Source organism: Erpetoichthys calabaricus, chromosome 4, assembly GCF_900747795.2.
Source record: "Erpetoichthys calabaricus chromosome 4, fErpCal1.3, whole genome shotgun sequence".
Classification (NCBI taxonomy): Eukaryota; Metazoa; Chordata; class Cladistia; order Polypteriformes; family Polypteridae; genus Erpetoichthys; species Erpetoichthys calabaricus.
This window is the reverse complement of record NC_041397.2, coordinates 57056087-57078942: the sequence shown is the minus strand read 5'-3', so window position 1 is coordinate 57078942 and position 22856 is coordinate 57056087. Positions and strand designations below refer to the sequence as shown.

Genomic DNA, 22856 nt, shown 5'->3' with positions numbered 1-22856 from the left:
AGCTTTCTAGGAGTGGCATTTAGAAGGGTTAGGATCACTTGTATATATATATATATATATATATATATATATATATATATATATATATATAAAAAACCCCACAAATATCAAAATATAATAGTCATGATCACCATCCTCAAAATTGTATAAAATTACTAATAACTTATATATATATATATAATATATATATATAAAAAAAAAGTTTGTGAAAAAGAGTATCTGCTTCCTTGTATCTCATTAGGAAGTGATCCTCTGGGGTCAGTTGATGTGGCATATGCACCTTCAAGTCCTTCTAATCATTTTTGCTTATGGGACTTATTGTTTTACTGTTTATCGTAAGGATGTGAGTTGCTGCACAAAATATGGTCCAAAAATAACATTAAAAAAAGTAAGATTTTCAGTTTTAGATGGTCAATAATGGGGTCAATAATAATTAGACATCAAGATGCTTCAGACCAATATATCATAATTGGGGAATTTCTCATACTGCCGAATCAGAAAGCACAAGACAAAAAATACTGAATTGATTTCAAAGAATTTATAAGTACTTCTTTTGAACACTATATGCCATTTGAAAGCACTGTATTTTGAAAAACAAGTACTCCAACAACACTACAACCACAAGCACTTACCTAATACAGTATCATCATGAACTTGTTATACAATGCAAAGATTTATATTACAGTATGAACATAATTGATTATTCTAAATGCTGTGGAGACTGTTGTGATTTTTTAATTATATATATAACCTGCTCAATCCTGCTTAACCCAATTCAGGATCACAGGGGTTTTTAGCTCCATTTTGCCAGAACAAACAAAAATTAGAGTAACCAGTGCCAGTCAATTTCATTACCTGGTTACATGCAAACCCATATTTTAGCATGTACCAACTTTTTCCACAAATAAATAATTTGGGTGGGATGAACAGATTTAAGGGTTTCTTATTAGGTGTAATGGGCTGACACCTGCCTAGAGAAACACAATTTCATGTTTTACTTTGTTCTTATTTAAAGAAAAACAAAATTGTAGAATCAAGTTAAGAATGCAACATATTGCAAAACATAAATAAAGGCACAACACAATTCAAACATACTTATAATTTTGAATCGCAGTGTCGACTGTGATTCACACCACATTAAACAAACACATTTTAATCTAAGTTTGACATCTGGCCACATCTGAAATCAGGTTTGATTTAACCAATTTATCACACATAAAATATTACTTTTTTGTAGCGCCAGGGAATCATAAACGCAACCCTACAAACTGATTTAAAAGAGTATGTCTTATTAATATGGTATCTCCTGCAAGTACTAGTGCTACAACTTGCTTATTAGTTGGCACTGGTTAGTGCCCATCCAACTGTTCAAATTTAAAAAGAATAGGCCTTGTACAGAGAAAGGATGGCACAACACTACTAATAAACAACTTTCTATGCTTGAAATTGCAGAGCGCTGGTTACAGTCGAGACAGAGTTTTTTCGGTAGGAGTGATTAAAAGCAGGCAGTCCGCAGCCAAACTGCCCGAGATGCAGTTATATGGCAGCGAAGAGCAGCCAAAGAGATTTAAACGATCACGACACCGCCCCCATCAAGTTTCACTCTTAACCTGCGGCGCGCAACACAGAGATGATGTAGGCCGAACGTCTCATCTCCACCGAAGTGTGCCATAATTGCCCGAGACGGTAAGGGGGTGCGGCGCAAAAAAGTTGCAGGTTTATTTTTTTTTTGTAAAATGCAATACGTATTTTTTATATTACACCTTACAGGTTCACTGCATATGGGACAAGCGTACGTGTCTACTGTATGCGCTTACAAAGGTCAGCTTTAAAATATTAAAAGGTCTTCAACAGTTCATTTTAACAGTTCGCCTTTAAACATCTGGTCACATTAGGTCTGGGATAAAATAATTAGGCCTGAGTCAAGCAAAGGGGTGAAATGAAAGTGAAGGGGGGGGTGCAAAATTTATGTTAAGACCTCCGCTTCACAGTCGGCCATTGTTTTCATTTTTTACATATAGCTAACAGACATGTGCGCATAAAATGCAAGGAAGCAAAACTAAAATATACATTTTGAAATCCAAATAATTGCTCACCATGGTACAAATGGAGGCGATCTTGGAAACTGTCATTAGGATTTCCATCCGCCCAGCGCCATCTTCCACCCAATCACAGGGAGCAAAGGGGAAGGAGGTTGTGGGTAATCAGCGCTGCCTGCAGGACGGAGCAGCGAAGACCTACGGTGCAATGCGCCGACACTCTGCTGTGCTGGAGCCGGCACTCAAAGCCGCCAAGACCATCACCTGAAGTTACCACCGTAACAAGAAACAGAAGGACTGGCTTGAAAGTTGCTGTCGTTGCACACGCGCGCCTCCCCCTTTTTCAACAATCCGTGGTGCGGTGTCCAACAATTCCACTGAAGGATAGCCCCTCCGAAACGTTCGGACCGAATTGTAGAAGGTCAAAAGTCAGTCAACATTGATTTGCCTGGACATTCTAAGGCTTACGATGACAGCAAAACATCTCTTCCTCAATTAGCTGCCTGATGACGTAAAGGATGAGGCACTCCTGTCGATTCCCCGGGGTCCTAAAAGCCCCTCGAATTCACACGCGGGTTGGAGAGCTGTACTGTGCGCCGTCTTACTGCGCGAGCGCACAAACACATCCGGGTCATTTTCGTCAACGTCTGACAAAGTTAAAGGAAGCAATGCTCTGCTGCTATTCTACACTACGCATCCTTCTTAATACTAGGACCTTTAGCAATCAGATACTGCCATACATTTTTTAAAATTAAGTTCTCGTTAGAAATCCAAATGCTTTTTAGAATAATGTTTGCCCATTTACATTTCATTTTAAAAGGTAGGTAAAATTAAGTATACAATTGTACACAACGATTTCAAAAGGTTTAAACATTGTTTACATATAGTGCAGGACAAGTTCACAACATTTAGAAGCAGTAACAAATTAAAGAAAGCTCCAGTGTGGATAATTAAGGACTTGAAAAGAAATTTGCAAAGGAAGAAAAACATGCGTAAGGCGTTTAAGACTAGTAACTCCAGCACTAACCAGTGGTGGAAGAAGTACTCAAACAATTTGCTTAAGTTAAAGCGCAAGTAAAAGAGCAAAATGTACTCCAGTAAAAGTTAAAGCACTCCATTGACCTTTCTAATTAAGTAAAAGTAAGAAAGTACTTGCTTGAACATTCACTTAAAAGTTCTTGTCGAACTTATTCCCTGTTTCAACAATATAATAGTTGTGCATACTGAATATATATTGTATTAAATACAAAAAATAGTACAGGTAGTGCTGTTTTAATTAGGAATGGTGAAGATAATGATTATAAACGTAATCATTTAGAGTATTTGTATTTGCTCTATGAAGAACAATTCAAAAACAAGTTGTAAAAAATATATTCTACTATAAACGTGTTTGTACTGTATTGCATTATGATGATATAGTTGTAAAAAGAACAAACCATGAATTACACAGGCACTACTTTCACTTGCACTTTAAATATCTAAATGAAACCCGCTGAAGGGGAACGCGTATGCACTTTAAACCTCCAAAAACTTTTTTAATCTGAGGACTCAGATTAGAAAATTGATAAGGTACTGGGATCAAAGAAGAGGATTGTTATTATAGTAACATAAAGAGACAAATAACAATAGCTGTATAATTAAAAAATGTTTTTGTTTCTTTTCAATCACATTTTCTCATATAAATATTACTATCAGAGAAAAATGGGAGACTAACGCATTGTTAAAAAACAATATTTTGTTTATACATATAACAAATATATTTATTCATAGCATGGGCATGGGGCAGTTGGAGCCTATCCCAGCAACCACATTGTGCAAGGCAAAAACGATTCCTGGACAGGATGCCATCCCATCATAGGGTGAACACACATACACACACTAGGGCTAATTCAGCACCACCAATCCACATACCCTGCATTCCTTTTGTACTGTGGGAAGAAACTAGAGTACCAGGATGAGAACTGCACGGACATGAGGAGAACATGTAAACTCTGTACAGTGAGCATCTGATGCTTAAACTTAAAACAACTGTTATAATTTAAAACTGGTATAGATTTCTGAGGTCTATCACTGCCAGTGGAAATACTTAGTTTAAGCTTTAGTAAAGCTGTGAATAAAAGTTTTTGGGGTTTGGCGTAAGGTTATGATGATTTTTTTAAAGCATAGCATGAAAAGTCACTTAATTTTGTCATTTGACTTATGGCACCAGTTAAGGAATGAAGTAATTAAAAAATTAATCAATGCAGCTTATTTATGATGTATTAAACAATTTTAAAAAAAACTTTTTCAAGTAAGCTCCACTATTAACAATAACTTTTTCTGATTGACCTTGCAAATAGTTTAAAATACTCTGGTTTTCATTTTTCAGTTCAATGAACTGAAAAAAGGTAAATTATTCCTAAAAATATTTACACTATGTGTACTTTATACAAGTAATAGGATAAATCTTGCTAAATAATTCAGTGAACAGTCCAGCTTAAAATGTTTAACTCTACTGACTAACATCGTACTGAATGTCTAGTGCTTGTGTCACTCTTTTGATATTTTCTGGTGTTCTTGCAGTTCTCAGTGGTTTAAAAAACACATCTTTCACAATACCAGTAGATTGATATTTATCAAACTACTTTAAAATTGTATGACAACAGGTTCTTCTTCACCAAGGCATTTTAAACTTAATAAAAAGACTTGTTTGCACCTCAGTTGTAGATTTAGATTCAATGTATGCTGTAAACACTTAATGAAGGACCAATCAGTTATCCATGACCAATGAAACTTCATTTAGTATAAAACACTGCTACAGCACTATGTATACCCTCATTATACTGACTCATCCCTCACAAACCCCAAAAATCATCACATCCTTGAGCAGCACCTGCTGTTTTCATTTTGATGTTTCAGATTAGTGCCATGGTCTCTTCACGTTGCAAACTCATCTGTCATTTCATCTTCTTACTTTCTTAAACATGTCTTTGCTGTCAGTCTTCTCAGTTTGATTGTTTCACTGGTTGTGAGATGGAAAGTGGGAATACTTATATTTTAGTACCACATAAACCAAGCTCTCCGAGATATATCAACAGCATAGTTTCACATATTGCACTGCCACAAACAGTATGAAAAATAGTGGGCAGTTTCTCATTCAATACAGAATTCACCCTTGGAAAATCTTGGGTTAATTTTACCTCACAATTATGTGGTGACCCATCATGGAAATGTCTACGACCCGTAATTTAAGAAACACTGCTCTAAATTAAAAAGGCTGACAGTATCACACAGGTGTTTTTGCACTCCTGTGAATCTCTACTGTACCAAATCAATTTATTCTCACAAATTGATTCCTATGATTCACTAAGAAGAGAATAAATCGTTCCTGTGACTGTAAAATGTAACACGTTACCAAACAAGACAATCTTTAGACATCTCTTAAACACATTAAGAGAGTAAGAATTTTGAATGGAGGTGGGCAGCTTGTTCCATCTTCCAGGAGCTACATATAAAAAGAGTCTGGACTGAGATTTGATACCATGCAGTGGTGGCATCACCAAATGGCATTCATTAGCAGACCTGAATGATCTATAAAGAACATATGACCACAAAAGTGTCCCCATATATATAGGTGCTACACCACTGACTACTCTGTAGGAAAACGTCAAGGATTTAATTTTAATATGTGCCACTACGGGAAGACTAAGTAGTGAACTGAAGATAGGAGTGACATGTGCCTGGTTCGGCTGGTTGAACAACAGACATGCAGCTTCATTTTGAATCATCTGCAGTGACACAAATGCTGGTACTCCTGTCAGCTGAGAGTTGCTGTAGTGTAGATGTGACAAGACCAAAGTCTGGACCAGGAGTTGTGCAACATACTTTGTCAGATACTGTCTAATCTGTTATAAGTTCCTAGGTGTGCATTTCACCGAAGACCACACATGGACTATTCACACCAGAAAAGTGTTGAAGAAGGCGCAACAATGCTTTTTTATCTCAGGTGGCTGAAGAGGTTTGGCATAAGTGCACGCACCCACGGATCATTTTACACCTGCACCATTGAAAGCATCCTTACTGGATGCATCACTGGTATAGTAACTGCTCTGCCCCCAGTTGAACTGTATTTATTATGTGTATACTCTATTGTGTAAATCTACACTTAGAATTAGTATTAATCTATGACAGTGGAGCTTGCACCGAAGTTTATCACTCACCTGTACATTTTGTTAAGTGATACAACAATAAAGTTACTTGACTTGACTTGAATGTCAAGGAGGAGTAGAAGGTTATTAGGTACCATCACAGGAGAGGCAGAATACACAGACATTGAAGTAGCAAATGCTTTGAACTTGCACTTTATTGAAGTTTATATGTGTGAAGAAGTCAATAACCTACCAAAAGTAACACAGACTAATAAGGAGGCAGTTAGGCATTTGTAAATGGAGAAGTACTGCCAATTTTAAATAAGTTGAACTAAAACAAATCACCAGGGCAAGATAATATTTATCCTAAAGTGCTTAAGGAATTTAGTAAGTACATATATAAAACTTTGGCATATATTTTTTAAAAATCTTTGCATACTGGGGAAATCCTAAAGACTAGAGGCTAACAAATACTATAGTATCCCATTATAAGAAAAAGGATATCAGGCTGATCCAAGTAACTATAAACCAGTAAACATAATGTGCATCACATGTGAATTAATGGAAAAAATCATTACTGAAGAGATCAAGCAGCCCATGTTTGGAACAGAAGTATTAACAAATACTTAAAATGGGTTTGGATGAGGAAGGTCTTGTTTCACTATAAACAAGAACGTAAGAAATTTGACATTCATTCCTTTAAGCTCATTTGTTAAACTAATAGCTAAGCTGGGTCCTAATATCTGACCCAAGTACTTCTTAAAGATTGTCAGGGTTTCTGCTTCAACTACATGACCCAGTAGTTTGTTTCATATTGCTACAGCTCTTTGTATAAAGAAGTACTTTCTGGTTTCAGTCCTAAATAAACTTCCTCTTAATTTCTATTGGTGTCCTCAAGTCAGTGATTCCACTGGATCTACTGTACTTTATCAATGCCTTTGAGAATTTAAAAAACCTGGATTAGTTCCCCCACAGTCTCCTCTGCTTGAGACTAAACAGATTTAATTCTATAAGTTTCAGAGTATGACATAATCAATGTCATTAATATAAATCAGAAAAAGTAACAGTCCCAGGACTGTACTCCCTGTCTCCTGCAAGTTAATCAACTTTAAGGTACAGTTTTGTAGGTTACCTCTGATGTCTTCAGCTTCTACTTTTAGTACTAATCTTTGATGTGGGACTGTATCAAAGGCTTTTTAAAAGTCTAAGTAAATTATGTTGTATGCTTTGTTTTTGTCAACTATTGCAGGTGCCTATTCAAAAAATCTAAAAGACTGATATGGCAAGATATTCTTTACATAAACCTGTGCTGGCTGTTATTTAGTATGTTATTTTCATACGGGGACTTATTTCTTTCTTATTTTAGTTCCCATAATTTTGTATGGCACAGAATTAAGACTTATTGGTCTGTAATTACTAGAATTCATTTTGTCCCCTTTCTTAAAGATTGGAGTCACATTTGCAACTTTCCAGTCCTCTGATACTTCTCCTGTTGCTCAAAATGACATCTCTCATTTCTTTCAATACAATCGACAAAATCCCATCAGGACAGAGCCCACGGGACTCTTCTGTTTTAAAATCTATGAACTCAAAGTTTGTTTTCATTTCTGCATGAGGCATTACATTTGTTTCTTCATTTACAAATACTTAAGAAAAATATTGATTCAGTTCATTTGCTATTTCCTATTCATTTTCAATGATTTCCCCTTTTGAGCCCCTAAAGGTTTTAAATTCTCTTTTATCATCTTTTTATAAATGTAGTACACAAAAAATTGCTTGCTATTGCTTTGACTTTGCTAGCATTTTTTTTTTTTTTGGTTTCTTTTTTGACCTTTCAAATGTTTTTTTGATCTCTTGCTGTAAAATGCTGAATTAAATGAGGAAGGTAAAAGGTGTACAATAATAGAGGTGCATATCTTGTTTTACAGATGGATTTTGATAAGTTACCACATGAAAGGTTACTGATCAAATTAAAATAAGTGCAAATTCTGGATGTGGTCTCTAGGTGTATAAGAAATTGGTTCAAACACAGGAAACAAAGTGTAATGGTTAAGGGTACTTTTTCAGAATTAGTTGATGTTAAACATGGTGTCCCTCAGGGATCAGAGCTGAGGCCACTACTTTTTATAATATACATAAATGATCTGGACAAGAATATCATCAGTAAGCTGATAAGTTTGCTGATGATATGAAAGTAGGTTGAAGAGCAGATTATGTAGAATCAGCTAAATTGTTATGGAGTGTCATGGACAGCATACAGGCTTGGGCATGTTTGTGTTAGATGAAATTAAATGTAAGGTATTACATGTAGGAAGTAAAAATGTGAGATTTGAATACACAATGAAAGGTCTGAAACTTGAAAATACACTTTATGAGAAGGGCCCAGGAATCATAGTGGTCTCCATATTACAAAAAAAGATATAGTAGCACAAGAGAAAATCCAAAGAAGAGCAACAAGGGTGATTCCGGGACTAAGAGTTATAAACGTTCAGGAGAGTTTGAAGGAGCTGAACCTTTTCAGTTTAAGCAAATGGAGATAACATGAAAGAAAAGTTTAAAATTATGAATGGAATTAGTACAGTGGATCCCCGTGGATATTTTAAAATAAATACTGCAACAAGAATACTGGGACATGGTTAGAGACTTGTTAAGGGCAAATATCTCATAAATGTTACAAATTGTTTCTTCACACAATAAACCATAGACACGTGGAATAAATTACCAAGTAGTGTGGTGGAGCGTAGGTCTTTAGGGATTTTCAGATCTCAACCGTTTTGGACAGTCCAGGTGAATAGGATGGATAAGCTTGTTGGATTGAATGGCCCATTCTCCTCACAATTTTTTAATGCACACTTAACACTTGTATGTTTAGGTGTGTATTTTATATAATACAACATGCAAGTAAACAGATTAATTTAGATTTTTATTTAACAAAGCTAAATGAAACAGCAAAACATTTGAGTTAATAAAAATGACAGTAGAGAAAAGCCAAGCAAAATGACACCTTTTATTGGCTAACTAGAAAGATTACAATATGCAAGCTTTCGAGGCAACTCAGGCCCCTTCTTCAGGCAAGATGTAACCTGAGTTGCCTCGAAAGCTTGCATATTGTAATCTTTCTAGTTAGCCAATAAAAGGTGTCATTTTGCTTGGCTTTTCTCTACATTCATAATGGCTAACACGGTACAACACCCTAGTACTAAAAATGACAGAAAATAGATTTATTTTGATGAATGTGCACACCTCGTAATAACAGCAAATGCAGATCAATTTTGGGAGACATAGTACTGTAGCAGTAACATACCTGGTCCACCTTTTTTCCCCAACTAGGAGATTTGATATGTTTTGTTTGTGTTTATGTGGATTTATTCTGGGGTTCCAATTCCCTGAAACAGAAGATACAGGACATGTAAGTTAAGAAGCAAATATGTCACAGTTTGAATGTGCTGTTCCTTTTGGTAGTTATTGCCAAAACAGGTGGCAACTCTCTACAACATTGTAGCGAAGAAGCAGGTTTGTAAAAAAAACATAATAAATTGTATCAATAAGTGGGGTAAACTCTTTTTGTTGGAAAACCAAACATTTTTCAGATCACACATTAGACTAATTGGCATGCACTTTGTTTAGTTGTAGTTATTGATTACAGTAGAAACAAAAATAAGATTTTATTCTTGGTCTCTACAGTAGGGGCAGTGGTACATGAAACTATTTCTAAGACTACATAACTCCTGAACTTATTCATTCATCCATTGTCAAACCTGTTTAGGCCAGTATGTTACAGTCACAGATTTTCAATGATGTTTAGGTCGGGAGACTGTAAGGGCCATGGCAAAGCTGTCAGCTTTCACCTCTTGAGGTATTCCATTGTAGATTTTGAGGTGTGTTTTGAATCATCATCTTATTGTAGGGCACATCCTCTTTTAAACATCAACTTTTTTACAGATGGTTTTGATGTTTGCTTCCAGAATTTGCTCGTATTTATTTATTGAAAAGTCAAGCAAAATGACACCTTTTATTGGCTAATTAAAATACAGTATTACAATATGCAAGCTTTCAAGGCAACTCAGGCCCCTTCTTCAGGCAAGATGCAATCAGGGGTTCTGGTTGGGTCCCTCTTGGGGTTTGAAAACTTAAGTAAGCATATCTTATATTGGAATACCGATGAATCCTGTTGGTATTTTGACTGTGATGATATATTGATAATATAACGAACAGCACCGGGGGTTCCCCTTGGTGAATTCACCATGAAATTAGACGTATAATACATTGAATAGCAGAGAGGGTGATTTCTGTTTGGGTCTCCCTTAGTGTTTTGAACTTTCAGGTATACATATTTATTTATTCAGATAACAATGGATCCCCATAGTGTTTTGACTATAGAAATATGGATATAGAATATAGATATAGAAATATGTTTTAGCAAACTTGTCCTAGTAGAGAATAAGTTTCTTTCTTTAATTAATATGTTGATATCTACCACATAGTGTTTTCAGACTTCAGCAAATGTTTCACAATGCACATCTCATATTGCTATTAGGTAATAATGGGAAGTGGTCCTCTTAATTGATATCTCATACAAGGAATGGAATTTATTTTTAAAAATATATACTATTCTACAGTTTGTGCAGTTCAGCTTGATTAATGCATTGTGTATACCTTTCAAAATTAAAATTGCCTAACATTTACTAGGATTAAATTCCTTAACTATTTACAATGACATCACACTCCAGTCACATTAATTATGAGAATGTTCTGCACTAAGACTATTTTGGAGTAACACATGGTAGATTATGCAATGAAAAAACTGCTGTGATCTCTAACAATCTTGAGTCTCCAGGTTTAGTTACAGCCTTGTACCTAATGCTGCCAACGTACGTAGGTTTTGTTCCCCTTGTATACTGAACAGAAATAAAGTGAATTTGTAAATAGAAGGGTAGATAGATAGCTTGACAGACTGTTATTTTTTCAAAAGCTCCTGCTGCTCATTTCATTGATGCTGCTATCCAGCAGAGACCTGTGACATTCAGCCCTTGTCAACATTCCATTATATTGCTCAATACTAATGTGAGGCTTCCAATATTTGAAAAATATAATAATATTTTCTTATTTCCAGTTCTAAATTACCTTATCTGTTTTCACTAGTCTGTTATGCATTTGAGCCAAAAAGAGTACAAGTAATTATTTTTTCTAACTTTACATACGGTATTGAAAACATTTCCATCTGTTTACCACACTCAGTTGGTATAACTGAAGTTAATTTGTTAATGTTAATAATGTGCATATATTCCATAAATGCTAAGACCAAAGTATTTTTCAGCTTCATTAAACAAAACAACAGGAGGTAGAAAATGCTTCAAAGACAAGGAGCAATGAGGCAGAAATATCCAATTTATGGAATTTGTGGTCACAGGGGGGTCACATGATTATGAAAAGCTTTAAATAAAAGAAGATAACACCAAGAAATCAACATTCACTTTATGATAGGAAGACTTTATAATTTTTAGAGTACTGTCATGGCTGGCTTAAAATTGCCAATGCCTATATAATGTAACACAGCAACCAATGCTTAAAATTTTTAATTCAACAGTTACAGTGAGACACTGAAATATTTTTATCAAGGCTTACGAGTGGAAATGATGGCCATGAAATTAAAAGTGTTGGTACTGCAATAGCGGCCCCCTAAGACTAAGAACACAGTATCATCACATTACAAACATATAACTATTTTAGAATTACAACAAAGACGGGGATAGGGGAGACACAAAAGCATAATAATTACTATTCTTTATTTAGGAAACACACTCACCCAAGGTTACTTACCCAGACTAATCATTATACAGTATATGTGATCTGTGTGATTAAAAAAATACAAAGTTAAGCAATATAAAACAACATTTTCAGTGTGGTACAAGTAGCTTAGCACTACAATTAGTCACACAGTTGGATGGAAAACTAAAATTCAGAAAATTGAAAATTTGTTGATGGTTAGTTTGGCCAGGACCACTGCAGATATCAAGGTGTAGAGCAGGGGCCTATACATTAAGCCAAGACTTTTGAAATCGATCTTTACTGCAGCTGGAAGCTACTGCATAGAGTGACTAATTGTTGTCTGTCCCGCCGTGTTTTTCTACACAGGATCTTACACAAAATGTTATATGGCGGTAACTACCATGTTTCCTGTTACAATTGAATGTTTCCAAGCTGAGACATTAGATAATTTTCCAGGCTATGTTCAGCTCTTTTTTTGTGCTTTCATTTTATTTTGAGTTTTTGTAGTCCTTTTACCATTTTTGCATTGCTCTTTTCGACTCTTTAAAGTTTTTTCTTTTGTTATTGGATCCCCTACTGGTTTTTGTGTCTGATATTTGTTATTATTTAATTGCCTTTTGTTTTACCTTGGTTGTTTTTTTAAATTACTTTTTGTTCTTGATATTTTTTATTTACCCTTTTGGCATTTTTTTTAGTTTTTTGTTTGTTTACAAATGATGTTTTATTTAATAAATTAACTATTTTTTATTCTGCTTATGTTGGCCTGACATAGCAACAGTTCTTCTTCCATTTTTTGGGGCTTGTTGTTTTGAGGTGCAAGTCTGAACTTTCCTTTAGTTTCAGGGCCTGCCCTGCTTTGTGTTTTCAGACCTTCCCAGAGTTATAAGACATAGTTTCTCATATTGAAGCATTTTTTTTTTCTTTTTGTGGAATTGGAAATCACAATATACAGTATAAACTCTGCTTGAGTCATTCTACTTTCTTTCAGAACTTATGAACTTGAATTTGCAATATATTTCTGTCTCTATCAAGAAAAACTCACAGTGAATGGCAAGAAGTATATCTAATAAACAGGAACTGGTGTAAATTTCAGTGGACACCAGGCCTTCCAGTGAAATTATACTGTACACTCAAAAGTAGAAATGCCTACTTTAACACAAGGAATACTTTATTAATCTGACTGATCAAGAGGTGTGGAGGGCAGAAACTATGTTTACATTTTGGAGCAGAAGTGACTTAAGGGGAGGGTGCTGACAAGACTATAAAAATCAATACACATAAATAATGTTGTGTTGCCATCTTCCTCATCTGCAGTCTGCACATTACAAATGTCTGCTTATTGAGCAAATATTTGATGAATAAGGAAAATATCATGCATTTACATTGTCTTGGTAAAAACAGCTCTTACAAGTAGCACAGGACATGACCAGTAATTAAATTCTGGAAGAGAATTTATTCTTCACAGATTAATTGATTAAATCCTAGAAGAGAGTGTGTATACGTTCAAAACATTATGCTGACTCACTGTTTCTGCATTTATTCATTCATAAGCAATTATATCTAATCCAGTTCAAGGACATGGGGTTAAAGGCCTGTCCTTGTATCACTGGGCACATTGGCACTCTCAGACACCCATATTTACGCATTTAGGACCAATTAAGTTTCTCCAGTTAACTTCATTAGTAATTTGAGGAAAGTTTGGATGAAGGCAATTGTACCTCAGATAGATACTGGGAGAATATCATAAATGCCTGTGCCAGAATTCAAATCAGGATTTGGAGCTGTAGGGAGGCACTTATAGCAGACACACTCACTATGTTGTCCTTTAGAAATGTACCAACACATATTTGTTTTTTTTTTATTTTGAAAAATTCTGAATTCACTATTATTTATCAAACCTCTACCTTTTCTGGCTGTCAAAGAAAGTTTTACATAAAAGTTCTAAATTAGATTAAGCTGACCTAATTCGGTGTGTTCATAAGAAATGTAATGATTTACTTCATGAGGTAGAAGAACACAATAAACAAAAATATTTTCATCACATATTACAAATATTAAAATGTGTGCTTCATTTTAAATGTTTAAAGTCTGATTATGCTCAATTATAATAAAAACTTTTTATTTTTCACCCTCTGATACAGGTTCATAGAGGGCTAGATCTGTAATAAAGGATCAAAAACAGCCTACGTGGTTATGTTTGAAATTGGTCATTTTTAACCTTCTGAGAGTAGCTCTTTAGCAGGCTAAGACAATTAGTAAAGAATCAGGTATCAAAAACATTATCATATTCGTGATAACCAAACTTTTTAAATAGCATAAAATGACACTCCATATGCCTATATTACTGATCCCCATTTTTTTTTAATTTTGTGAAAAGGAGTAACTTTGATGCCTTGTATCCTAAAAGGGGTGAACACCTGGGGTCAGTTTACAGTGGCATGCAGAACTTCATGTTCTTCTGATGCTTTTTGCTGAAGACACCTCTTGGTTTTTATCATAAGGGTGTAATTTCCTGCACAATATATGGTCTAAAATGACCTACAAATGAATGTTTTTCTGGTTTAGAATGCTGGAAAAAATGGGCGGGAATTTCAAAAACTTAACTAGACATCAAGATGAATAAGGAGATGCCATGCCAGACACAAAAAAATGAAGTGAATTTAATGCATTCTTAAGTAATTCTTATTAACACAAAATGTGAATGAGTAAATTGTGTTTTAATGCCCTTGTCTACTTATCATAAAGTGGCATCTATGGGTGAAATTGCCAGAAAGACATAAACGAGCAGCCATAAATATCATGACATTGCAGCTCCTTTTGTAATTAAAAGAAAACCTGACCATTATTCAAAAGAACATTTATTCATTCCACAATTTTCTTTTTTCTTATTTTTTTAACGTTCCACAATTTTCTGAATGTTTGGAATCAGTAGATAAAGTTACTTGCTTCAGGACTCAGTACTGTAGTGGGAATTGTACGAGCAACCTTCTCCAATATAGCTCAATCACTCATTAATACATAGTGGAATGAACTGATGGTTTTATTTGTAGGTCTGTAAGGTAATTTTGTCCATTCCTCGGTTGGCATTATTATTTTTAATCTTACATTTTTAGGACGGTATAGCTCGATTCCGCCAACTTTTACCTCAAAATTCCCAGGGCCATGAATACGGTCATTAATGAAGGTATACATTTGATCAGTCAAAAGAAAATCCATCGGTTGTACCTTTCACGAGTCATACTTGAACTTCCGAAAAGAAGTACTGTACCAGCAGCTGCTCAACAGACATCTGCGCAGCCAGATATAGGTTTCTATCCAATCGTGCTACATAACTGCGCCTTACAGAAACGCACCCGAAGAACCAAGTAAACACTATTTAGGCATCTTTAAAAAAATTAGCAGACTATTAAATATATAAAAGCAAGAAAGATAATTAAATGAACTGTAAAGTTACGGTTGAAAATAGTTTTTCTTTTAGTTCAGGCATATTTGGAGTCTTCCGGTTTAGTCTCTAAATGACAACGATGGGTCCTGAGAACTCTCTTTCCGCCGGACCCGCCATCTTGTGAGGAAGCAGGGGTAAGATGTGCTCTCACATTATTATTGAATAAACATTAGGTATTTAGTTTTTATCGTGCTTTTAATACCTTAACTTATCGGGTGAAATGTTGCAGTATAATTCCTTTCAGCACGATGTCAAAAAAGTATACTGGAGTGTTACATTGGTCTCATATTAGCTTCAGTGCTGACGTCTTGGTCTGCACAGCATGGCTGCATTTGTAGGCCTACTTGTGAAAGGGTTGAAAGGAAACGAATACGATTGAAGTAATGGATATATAAACTACCTTGGATTAAATATGTTCTGTTTAAGTTCAGTTGTAGACATGAGTGTTGACAATAGTCACTTAAATGTGCCAGTTTTGATATGTCGTTTTTGGCCTAATTATTTCTGTTAGTATTAGTTGATGCTCGGGTGAAATAGTTATTTGACGTTGTGTACGAAGTTGAGATGGGATGTTGTTTTTGCACCTTCAACGGCACGACATTGTTAAATGCCTTTGTGAAAGTCGAACCCATGTGACTTAACTATTCAGAATCTTTTAAGATTTTAATGCCTTTTGTTTGACACGTGTTAAGGTGTGTGTGTGTAAACCACCTGAGATTCAGTGCTAAGAGGCACAACAGTTTGGATAAAATATCAAATTATTCACTTTTGTTTTATTTGTGCTTAAAATAAGTATTTTTTACCTCGTCCTTCGCACGTTGATTTTCGTTAAGCACTCCTGTTAAGTAATATTTAGTTTAGAAGTTCTTTCTGATCGCTTGCAAAGTAGACCACCAGTCAAGTTTGGAAGCCCAGAGATTTTCATGTTTTTAATAGAATTTATTTTTTTATTTTTTTTAATCAAGACACTATTAAATGATTTAAGAAAGACATTACTATAGTGTTGATAATGGTTATTACAGCTTCAAGTTATTTGTCTTTAATTTTGTCACATAACTGCAGTGCCCTATTTTCAGCAGCGCTCTCGTCAACTCGCTTGGCATAGATAGATAGATAGATACTTTATTAATCCCAGGGGGAAATTCACATAATTTCATATGTTTAGTAAGTCTTTTAAATCCTAATGTATTATAAGAATAACCTTAGCAATTGCATTAGTATTTCCAAAATCTGTACTGTTGACTTGGGTTGAAAAGTACTGGCATTCCTAAAGATAAGTTCTGGGTTCAAACATTACCAAAGTGAAACGGCCTTTTCAAGAAACGTGTCAGTCTGTTTTGCAGAATGAAGGTTATTCCATGTGACAAATTATGAAGATACCAAAGATTTCATAAAATGGTGTCCTTTGAGGACAAACTTGATATTGGCAAGCCAGTGTAGAAAAAGGCAGCCCGGATGCACATCTGCCTAAGAGAAGTACATCAGAGTTTGTAATTTAAGAAACGATCATTTTACAGGTCCTCAGTGGGTGACTTTGGGATTCTGTATGATACTGTATTCTTTACCAGTCCTCTTCCTTCAAATGTCTCGTTTTCTTCTCCCCTTTTGAGTCTTTATTTTATTTGCCAGTGTTAGATATGGCTTTTTTCTTTGAAACTTCCTCTTTTAGGTCAGCATTTTATTAACCTGTGTTTAAGGAAGGAGTCAACTGAGAACGTGCAAAACATTTAATTTGATTCTCAATCCACAGACTCTGATGTACTTATCCTCTTATGCAGTTGTGCATCTGGGCCTTCCCCTTCTTTTTCCATACTGGTTAAATCCAATTTTACCTCTACTCGCGACAGTCACTTTTAATTGAAATCTTCGCATTTCAGGCAATCTGTCACATGAAATAACTAATATTGGTTTAAAAAATTGATATTTCTTGAGAAAGCTGTTTCACTGTGGGATTTTCTTTTAAACATAGAACAGAAGTTTAGGAATGCTAGTGCCTTGCATCCCAAGAGAACAGAATATTATGTTTTAGTGGTGCTAGTGAAATTGCAAAGGCTTCCTTAACAAATTAGCCTATACAATGATTAAATATAAGATACTAGCCAACCCGCAGCGTAGCATACGCCGCATAATTATGTATTGATCGGTGAACACTTACTGAAAGACACAGTTGTCCAAATGGGGTGGGTTTGAGGATACGACTGTAAGTAAATGAAAAGATGGAACTCTGGAGAGAGCAACATACAATTGTCCGTGACTGAAAACTGGTGGAGCGCCGCTGCGCCCCCACCTCCCAGAGCGAGGGACAGGGCTGGATGGCGGTCGGGCGCGGAGGGCTGAACGGGGGGTTAGGGGAAGGACGCCCTTTCCTCCCTCTCCGGAGAGAGGGTGGGGAAGCAGGGCAGAGAGGTTTCGGGTCCTAACCGTCCAATGACGGGTCGGCACAACCGGTAATGAACCTTCCGCAGGTTCACCTACGGAATTATGACTTTTACTTCCTCTAGATAGTCAAGTTATATCGTCTTCTCGGCGACCGCGTTGGGACCGATCCGAGGACCTCACTAAACCATCCAATCGGTAGTAGCGACGGGCAGTGTGTACAAAGGGCAGGGACTTAATCAGTTCGAGCTTATTGACCCGTACTTACTGGGAATTCCTCGTTCGTGGGGAACAATTGCAAGCCCCGGTCCCCATGACGAATGGGGTTCAACGGCTTACCCACGCCTCTCGGCGCCAGGTAGACACACGTTGATCCATTCAGTGTAGCGCGCATTCAGCCCCGGACATCTAAGGGCATCACAGACCTATTACAGCTCAATCTCACGTGGCTGAAAGCTTAGCAGCTGCGATAGTTTTACACTCCAGTACATTGCGGTGAATGCTGGTAACAGTCAGACGGGCGGGGATGTCAGCAGGTGTTCTCGTCCCATGGTCTTAGAGTTGATGGGCGTGGCTCTGTGTGTTGTCGTATCCCATGGTCTTAGAGTTGGTGGCGGGGCTATGTCGTGCAGCCATGTAATGGGTGACACCTCAGCACCATACTGGAACAGTGTGAAGGTTTTTTTTTTTTTTGCGGTGGTTGGAGTGCCAATCCTGTAACCAACTCAAGTTTTTTCTGCAAGTTGGAGGACCTGCTTGTTGGGCTGGATGCAGATTGTCATACCCAGGACACAGCAATTGCTTGCTTGAGTCACTTCTAGCATTTATAGGATTCAAACTGGCAACCTTCTGATTGCCGCACAAGTCCTTCGCCTCAGAGCCACCACCCTGCTCATCCTGCTCAACCTCGCAGTCATATGTGAGTAATACTACTTAATATGACTGATTTTTACTGTAATAGCTGTTAGCAGCACTAGTAACACCTTGGCCATATTTATAATGAATTTCATGGTATATTGACTTAAAAAGCCTCTGTTTCTATGAACATTTTTTGCTGTAAATACTTCCAAGCTGTTCAAACTGGTGGTAAAAGTGTAAGTAATACCAAGAGTGAATTTTCCTCAGGTTCCCAATAGTTTGCTGATTTGAAATAACATTTTTATTTATACCTTGAACTATATTCTCAATATATCAGTTTTAACTAAAGCATGAATGAAGTAATTTTGGTTAAAATATGTGATTGAGGCTTTTACTTTATGGGTACACATGTCTGACTCAACTGGATAAATGTATCAAAAGTATTCATTATTTAAACATATTTTTCATATAACACTATCTCATAATGCTTTACAAGAAGTAAAAGGCAAAAATAAAAGAATCCCTAGTAGTTAGTATACTAAAAGTCAGAGACAGGTTAATATGATGTATACTGTTTTCAAATGACCAGAGAGGAGAGGAAATAACTCCCAACTGGTGAGGATGCTTGAGACAATAAACCTTTAGTGATTTCAAAGCCTAAAGACTACTCTGCCCCATCTGGATATTCTGCAATAGTTAAATGAAGTGTAATTCATTGTTACCTATGTGTAGTAAGTCTTTGAATTTTCCATTCTACAGCTATCTTAGCAACAGTACCCTTAACTTTTTGGCATTAAAAGGTTGCCGAGTACTTTAGCCAGGTGGCATTCTGCATCACTGTCAACTTGAGATTCCAAAAAGAGAAAACAGACGTAATGTTTCTAAATAAGTGGAGGGAAACCCTATGTATAAAATATTTAGTCTGATAGATTTGTTCTTTGAAAGCGGTAATTCTTGTAGCTGTTTGGGTTTGGATTTGGAGGTGAATTGGCAAAGTCTGTTTTCAATAACGGGTGCATCTTCGAAGAATATATACTTGTGAGATGCATTCTGATGACTTATTTGTTCTTTTTCAATTTTCTTCTCTAGTTAAAACGGTAAAATGACGAACACACGGGGCAAAAGGAGGGGAACAAGGTACATGTTCGCCAGGCCTTTCCGTAAACATGGTGAGTAATGCATCAAGTTGGAAAGTTCTATTCTTGTAAAAAGGTAAAATTATTTGCTTATCTTCAACACAAGATTTTTCTGAATTAACTGTGGAAAACATTGTGAATATTTTCTCTTTTCAAAAGGACCTATTCCATTGTCCACTTACATGCATATCTACAAGAGAGGAGATATTGTTGATATCAAAGTGAGTACTTAATTTTATAAACCTTGATTCAATAATACTAATATTCGTCTAATATGTTTTGTCAGTCAAATCCACTGATCTCTATATAGTTGCATAACTGCAGAACATGTACTTTGGTTAAAATTTAAATTGCATGTTAAAATTACTTCAAACTGCTTAACTTTTGCACATTTTAGTTCATTGTGTAAATTTTTGCTTACTATGTTTTATTTAACTGTTTCTTTGGAGCCCACAAGGGCAAATGGTCTTGGTTAATGTAGAAGTGATGCTATGATCAATAAAGTAATATGCTTTTACTCAGAATGTAAATTGAGTGGAGATGAACTTGATTTGTGCCAAAATTATTCCAATAAAGACTGTTGTGCTCTTTTTAGGGCACAGGAACTGTCCAAAAAGGCATGCCACATAAGTGCTACCATGGCAAGACTGGTAGAATTTACAATGTTACCCAACATGCTGTAGGCATCATTGTCAATAAACAGGTTAAGTAAGTATTTTTGAAGGTATAACACTTCCCCTTTAATTACAATTTGTGAGTTTCTAAGAGCATTTAAAAATATTCATTTGGATTAAGTCCGCTCCATTAGGATAAATCTTAAACTACAGCTTGAGATATGACTTATTATTTGCTCTCCTTCCCCTTTCACTTTGCCAGATGGACTTTTTGTGTCCTTTTTGGCCATTCTTTAGGGGTATAAAAAAAAATCCTTATAAAAACCCAAGCAAATTTCACTGTTAGTTTAGCTTGGTTCCTGTCTGAGGAGACACGGTCTTGTGTTTTAGTTTATTCATTGGTGGATAAGCATTTTTATCATATTCAATGGGAGTTTGGTTTAGCTTGGTGTTCTTAACCTTTTTTTTTTTTTTTTTTTTTTTTTTGCCCCCCCTCACATCAGAGGCAAGATTCTTGCTAAGAGAATTAATGTGCGTATCGAGCATATCAAGCACTCAAAGAGCAGAGATAGCTTCCTGAAACGTGTCAAGGAAAATGAAAGACTGAAAGCTGAGGCCAAACAATCCGGCAAATTTGTGGAGCTGAAGCGCAAGGTTTGTTGACCATTTTTAGAATATCATTTTTAAATGCAATGGCAATAAAGGCATTTATTTGTTAAGTGTTTGAAATTGAGTACATTCACAACCAAAAGTATTATAATGTAATTGTACTGAACATATGTGAAGGGAGTTTTTATAATTTTATATTGAGCTCAGCAAATAAGTTTGTTCAATTTAGAAAGTGCCATTCAAAATTTGCTAAGTTGTTTACTTTTTGTTTTTTAATGTAAAGCATGTAGTAAGATTAACATATTCCCCTTTTTTCCAGCCTGCTGCTCCAAGAGAGGCTCACTTTGTCAGAACCAAGAAAAATGAACCCCAGCTGTTGGAACCTATTCCATATGAATTCATGGCATAATTGTCCTGAAAATGCAAATAAAGTTCTGTTTTCCAACAATTTGAACAGTGTTTCTTTAAAGATAAAGTTCGAGTTCTGGTCTAGAGTACAGAAAGTTATTGCGAAGAGGAGATTGTGGATTATTTTTTTTTAATTTGGTCACAAGTAATAAAGTGCTGTGGTGGTGAAATAATGCAAGGTTAATGTAGTTGAGAAAATATGTACTTTAAAGTGGAGGTACATGACAAGAGAATACTCCATCTTGAAGGATGGCTGAATCCAATAATTTTACGCAAGCTGACATGGGATTTAACTTAGTAAAGTTGACAGAACTCTGGGCTGATGTCATGTGATTTATTAGAAATATTAAAACATGGCTATCTTTTAATAGCTTCTATTAAAGCTCAGCTTATCTGAGCAATACAAATGTTTCTTGCAAAATGGAAATTTCTGAGCTAGATTTTAAAATCTGCTGTTGGTGTCACAAATACAAGAACATTATAATTAAACTTATCGATGTACAAACCACAGTAGTTGCTTTTATCGAAAAAATTAAGTTAGACATTGCCTTACAATTTTCAAAATGTATGCTTGACTGATACTATTTGTTGATCTACAGAGTAGCCTTTTTAATCATAGATTTGTTACTTTTAAAAACAACTGAAAACCTACCCTGATAGTCATTTTAGCATTTTTGTGGCTCCAGGTATAATCTGTTTTTTGCTCATCGACTGTTCTGTAGAAGAACTCAGACTTTTATGTCTTACTACCCCCATTTATGTCCGGTTTTGTTAGGGATTCTTTGGTGTGTAAATTAAGTCATTTTCTTTTGGAAATCCTTGTCTATTGCATTTTCTAATTTACTGTTTTGCATCACTTTAGATACTGTTTTAATTAGCTTGGTTCCCATTGTAAGGTTCTTGATTGATAGGAAGGTTCTTAACCATGCATGATAAGATTTCAAATATGCTTTCAATTCATGAACCCTCTTAAAAACAGGCTTTGGTGTGTCCAATCAAATACATTCTTTAAAAAAAAATAAAAGCTTATCCTGAAGTAACAATTTCAAATCCGGCCTTCAAAATATCAATTTGAACTTCATAGCTTGATAAAGCCAAGTATGTCTAGCTTGCTTCCTTAAAATTATTTTGTCATGTCACACACAAGGACATTTTATACTGAAAGTACAGTGTTTTTTTTTTAGTTTCTGGGACCTTTGGCATCCTTCCATTAGTCTATACTATTTACCTTAGGGTATATATTCAGGCAGTCCCACCAGCAGCTGTTGCAGGCCAGGAACATGGAAGTTGATGGCATTTTAGGATATGTCTCTGGATTACACCTATGTGTAGAGTTAAGATTCTTCATCCATTCTCCCATCATACCCTTCAACTTTGTGAATGCCTGCCAGCTGTTTAGAATGCACCCACAGCTCCAACTGAAACTTCAAAGTGCCATTATGTGAGTGCACAGTTCATTCTGTTCCTGTGTTATG

General features: G+C 35.7%; 3 protein-coding genes and 1 non-coding gene across 5 annotated transcripts in view; 3 read left to right on the top strand and 1 right to left on the bottom strand.

Moving 5' to 3' along the window:
- usp12a (ubiquitin specific peptidase 12a) overlaps positions 1-2625 on the bottom strand; it is a 150744-nt gene extending 148119 nt beyond the window's left edge. For both annotated transcript variants that reach the window (XM_051926392.1, XM_028799503.2), the window contains exon 1: positions 2097-2625. Coding sequence is in view for 1 of the 2 variants with exons in the window: in XM_028799503.2 (XP_028655336.1) it covers positions 2097-2144 (48 nt within the window). In the remaining variant the exon portion in view is untranslated. The remainder of the gene's footprint in view (positions 1-2096) is intronic.
- Positions 1-22856, top strand: part of cdk8 (cyclin-dependent kinase 8) — a 1217851-nt gene that overhangs the window by 975835 nt on the left and 219160 nt on the right. The gene's annotated exons all lie outside the window — the stretch shown is intronic.
- Positions 15364-21421, top strand: rpl21 (ribosomal protein L21). Its single transcript, XM_028799501.2, has 6 exons — positions 15364-15514; positions 19704-19783; positions 19910-19971; positions 20346-20458; positions 20868-21018; positions 21293-21421. The coding sequence occupies exons 2-6, from the start codon at positions 19717-19719 to the stop codon at positions 21380-21382; spliced, it is 483 nt and encodes a 160-aa protein (XP_028655334.1). The 5' UTR covers positions 15364-15514; positions 19704-19716; the 3' UTR covers positions 21383-21421.
- LOC114651508 (small nucleolar RNA SNORA27) lies at positions 20605-20741 on the top strand. The gene has a single exon (XR_003716205.1). It is a non-coding gene; the product is annotated as a small nucleolar RNA SNORA27 (small nucleolar RNA).

Bases quoted from the DNA above. Each gene is read 5' to 3' on its own strand.
- rpl21 (XM_028799501.2), top strand. From the start codon at position 19,717: ATGACGAACACACGGGGCAAAAGGAGGGGAACAAGGTACATGTTCGCC. The intron at 19,784-19,909 runs GTGAGTAATGCA...TCTTTTCAAAAG, and splicing joins CAGGCCTTTCCGTAAACATG to GACCTATTCCATTGTCCACT. The intron at 20,459-20,867 runs GTAAGTATTTTT...CCCTCACATCAG, and splicing joins ATTGTCAATAAACAGGTTAA to AGGCAAGATTCTTGCTAAGA.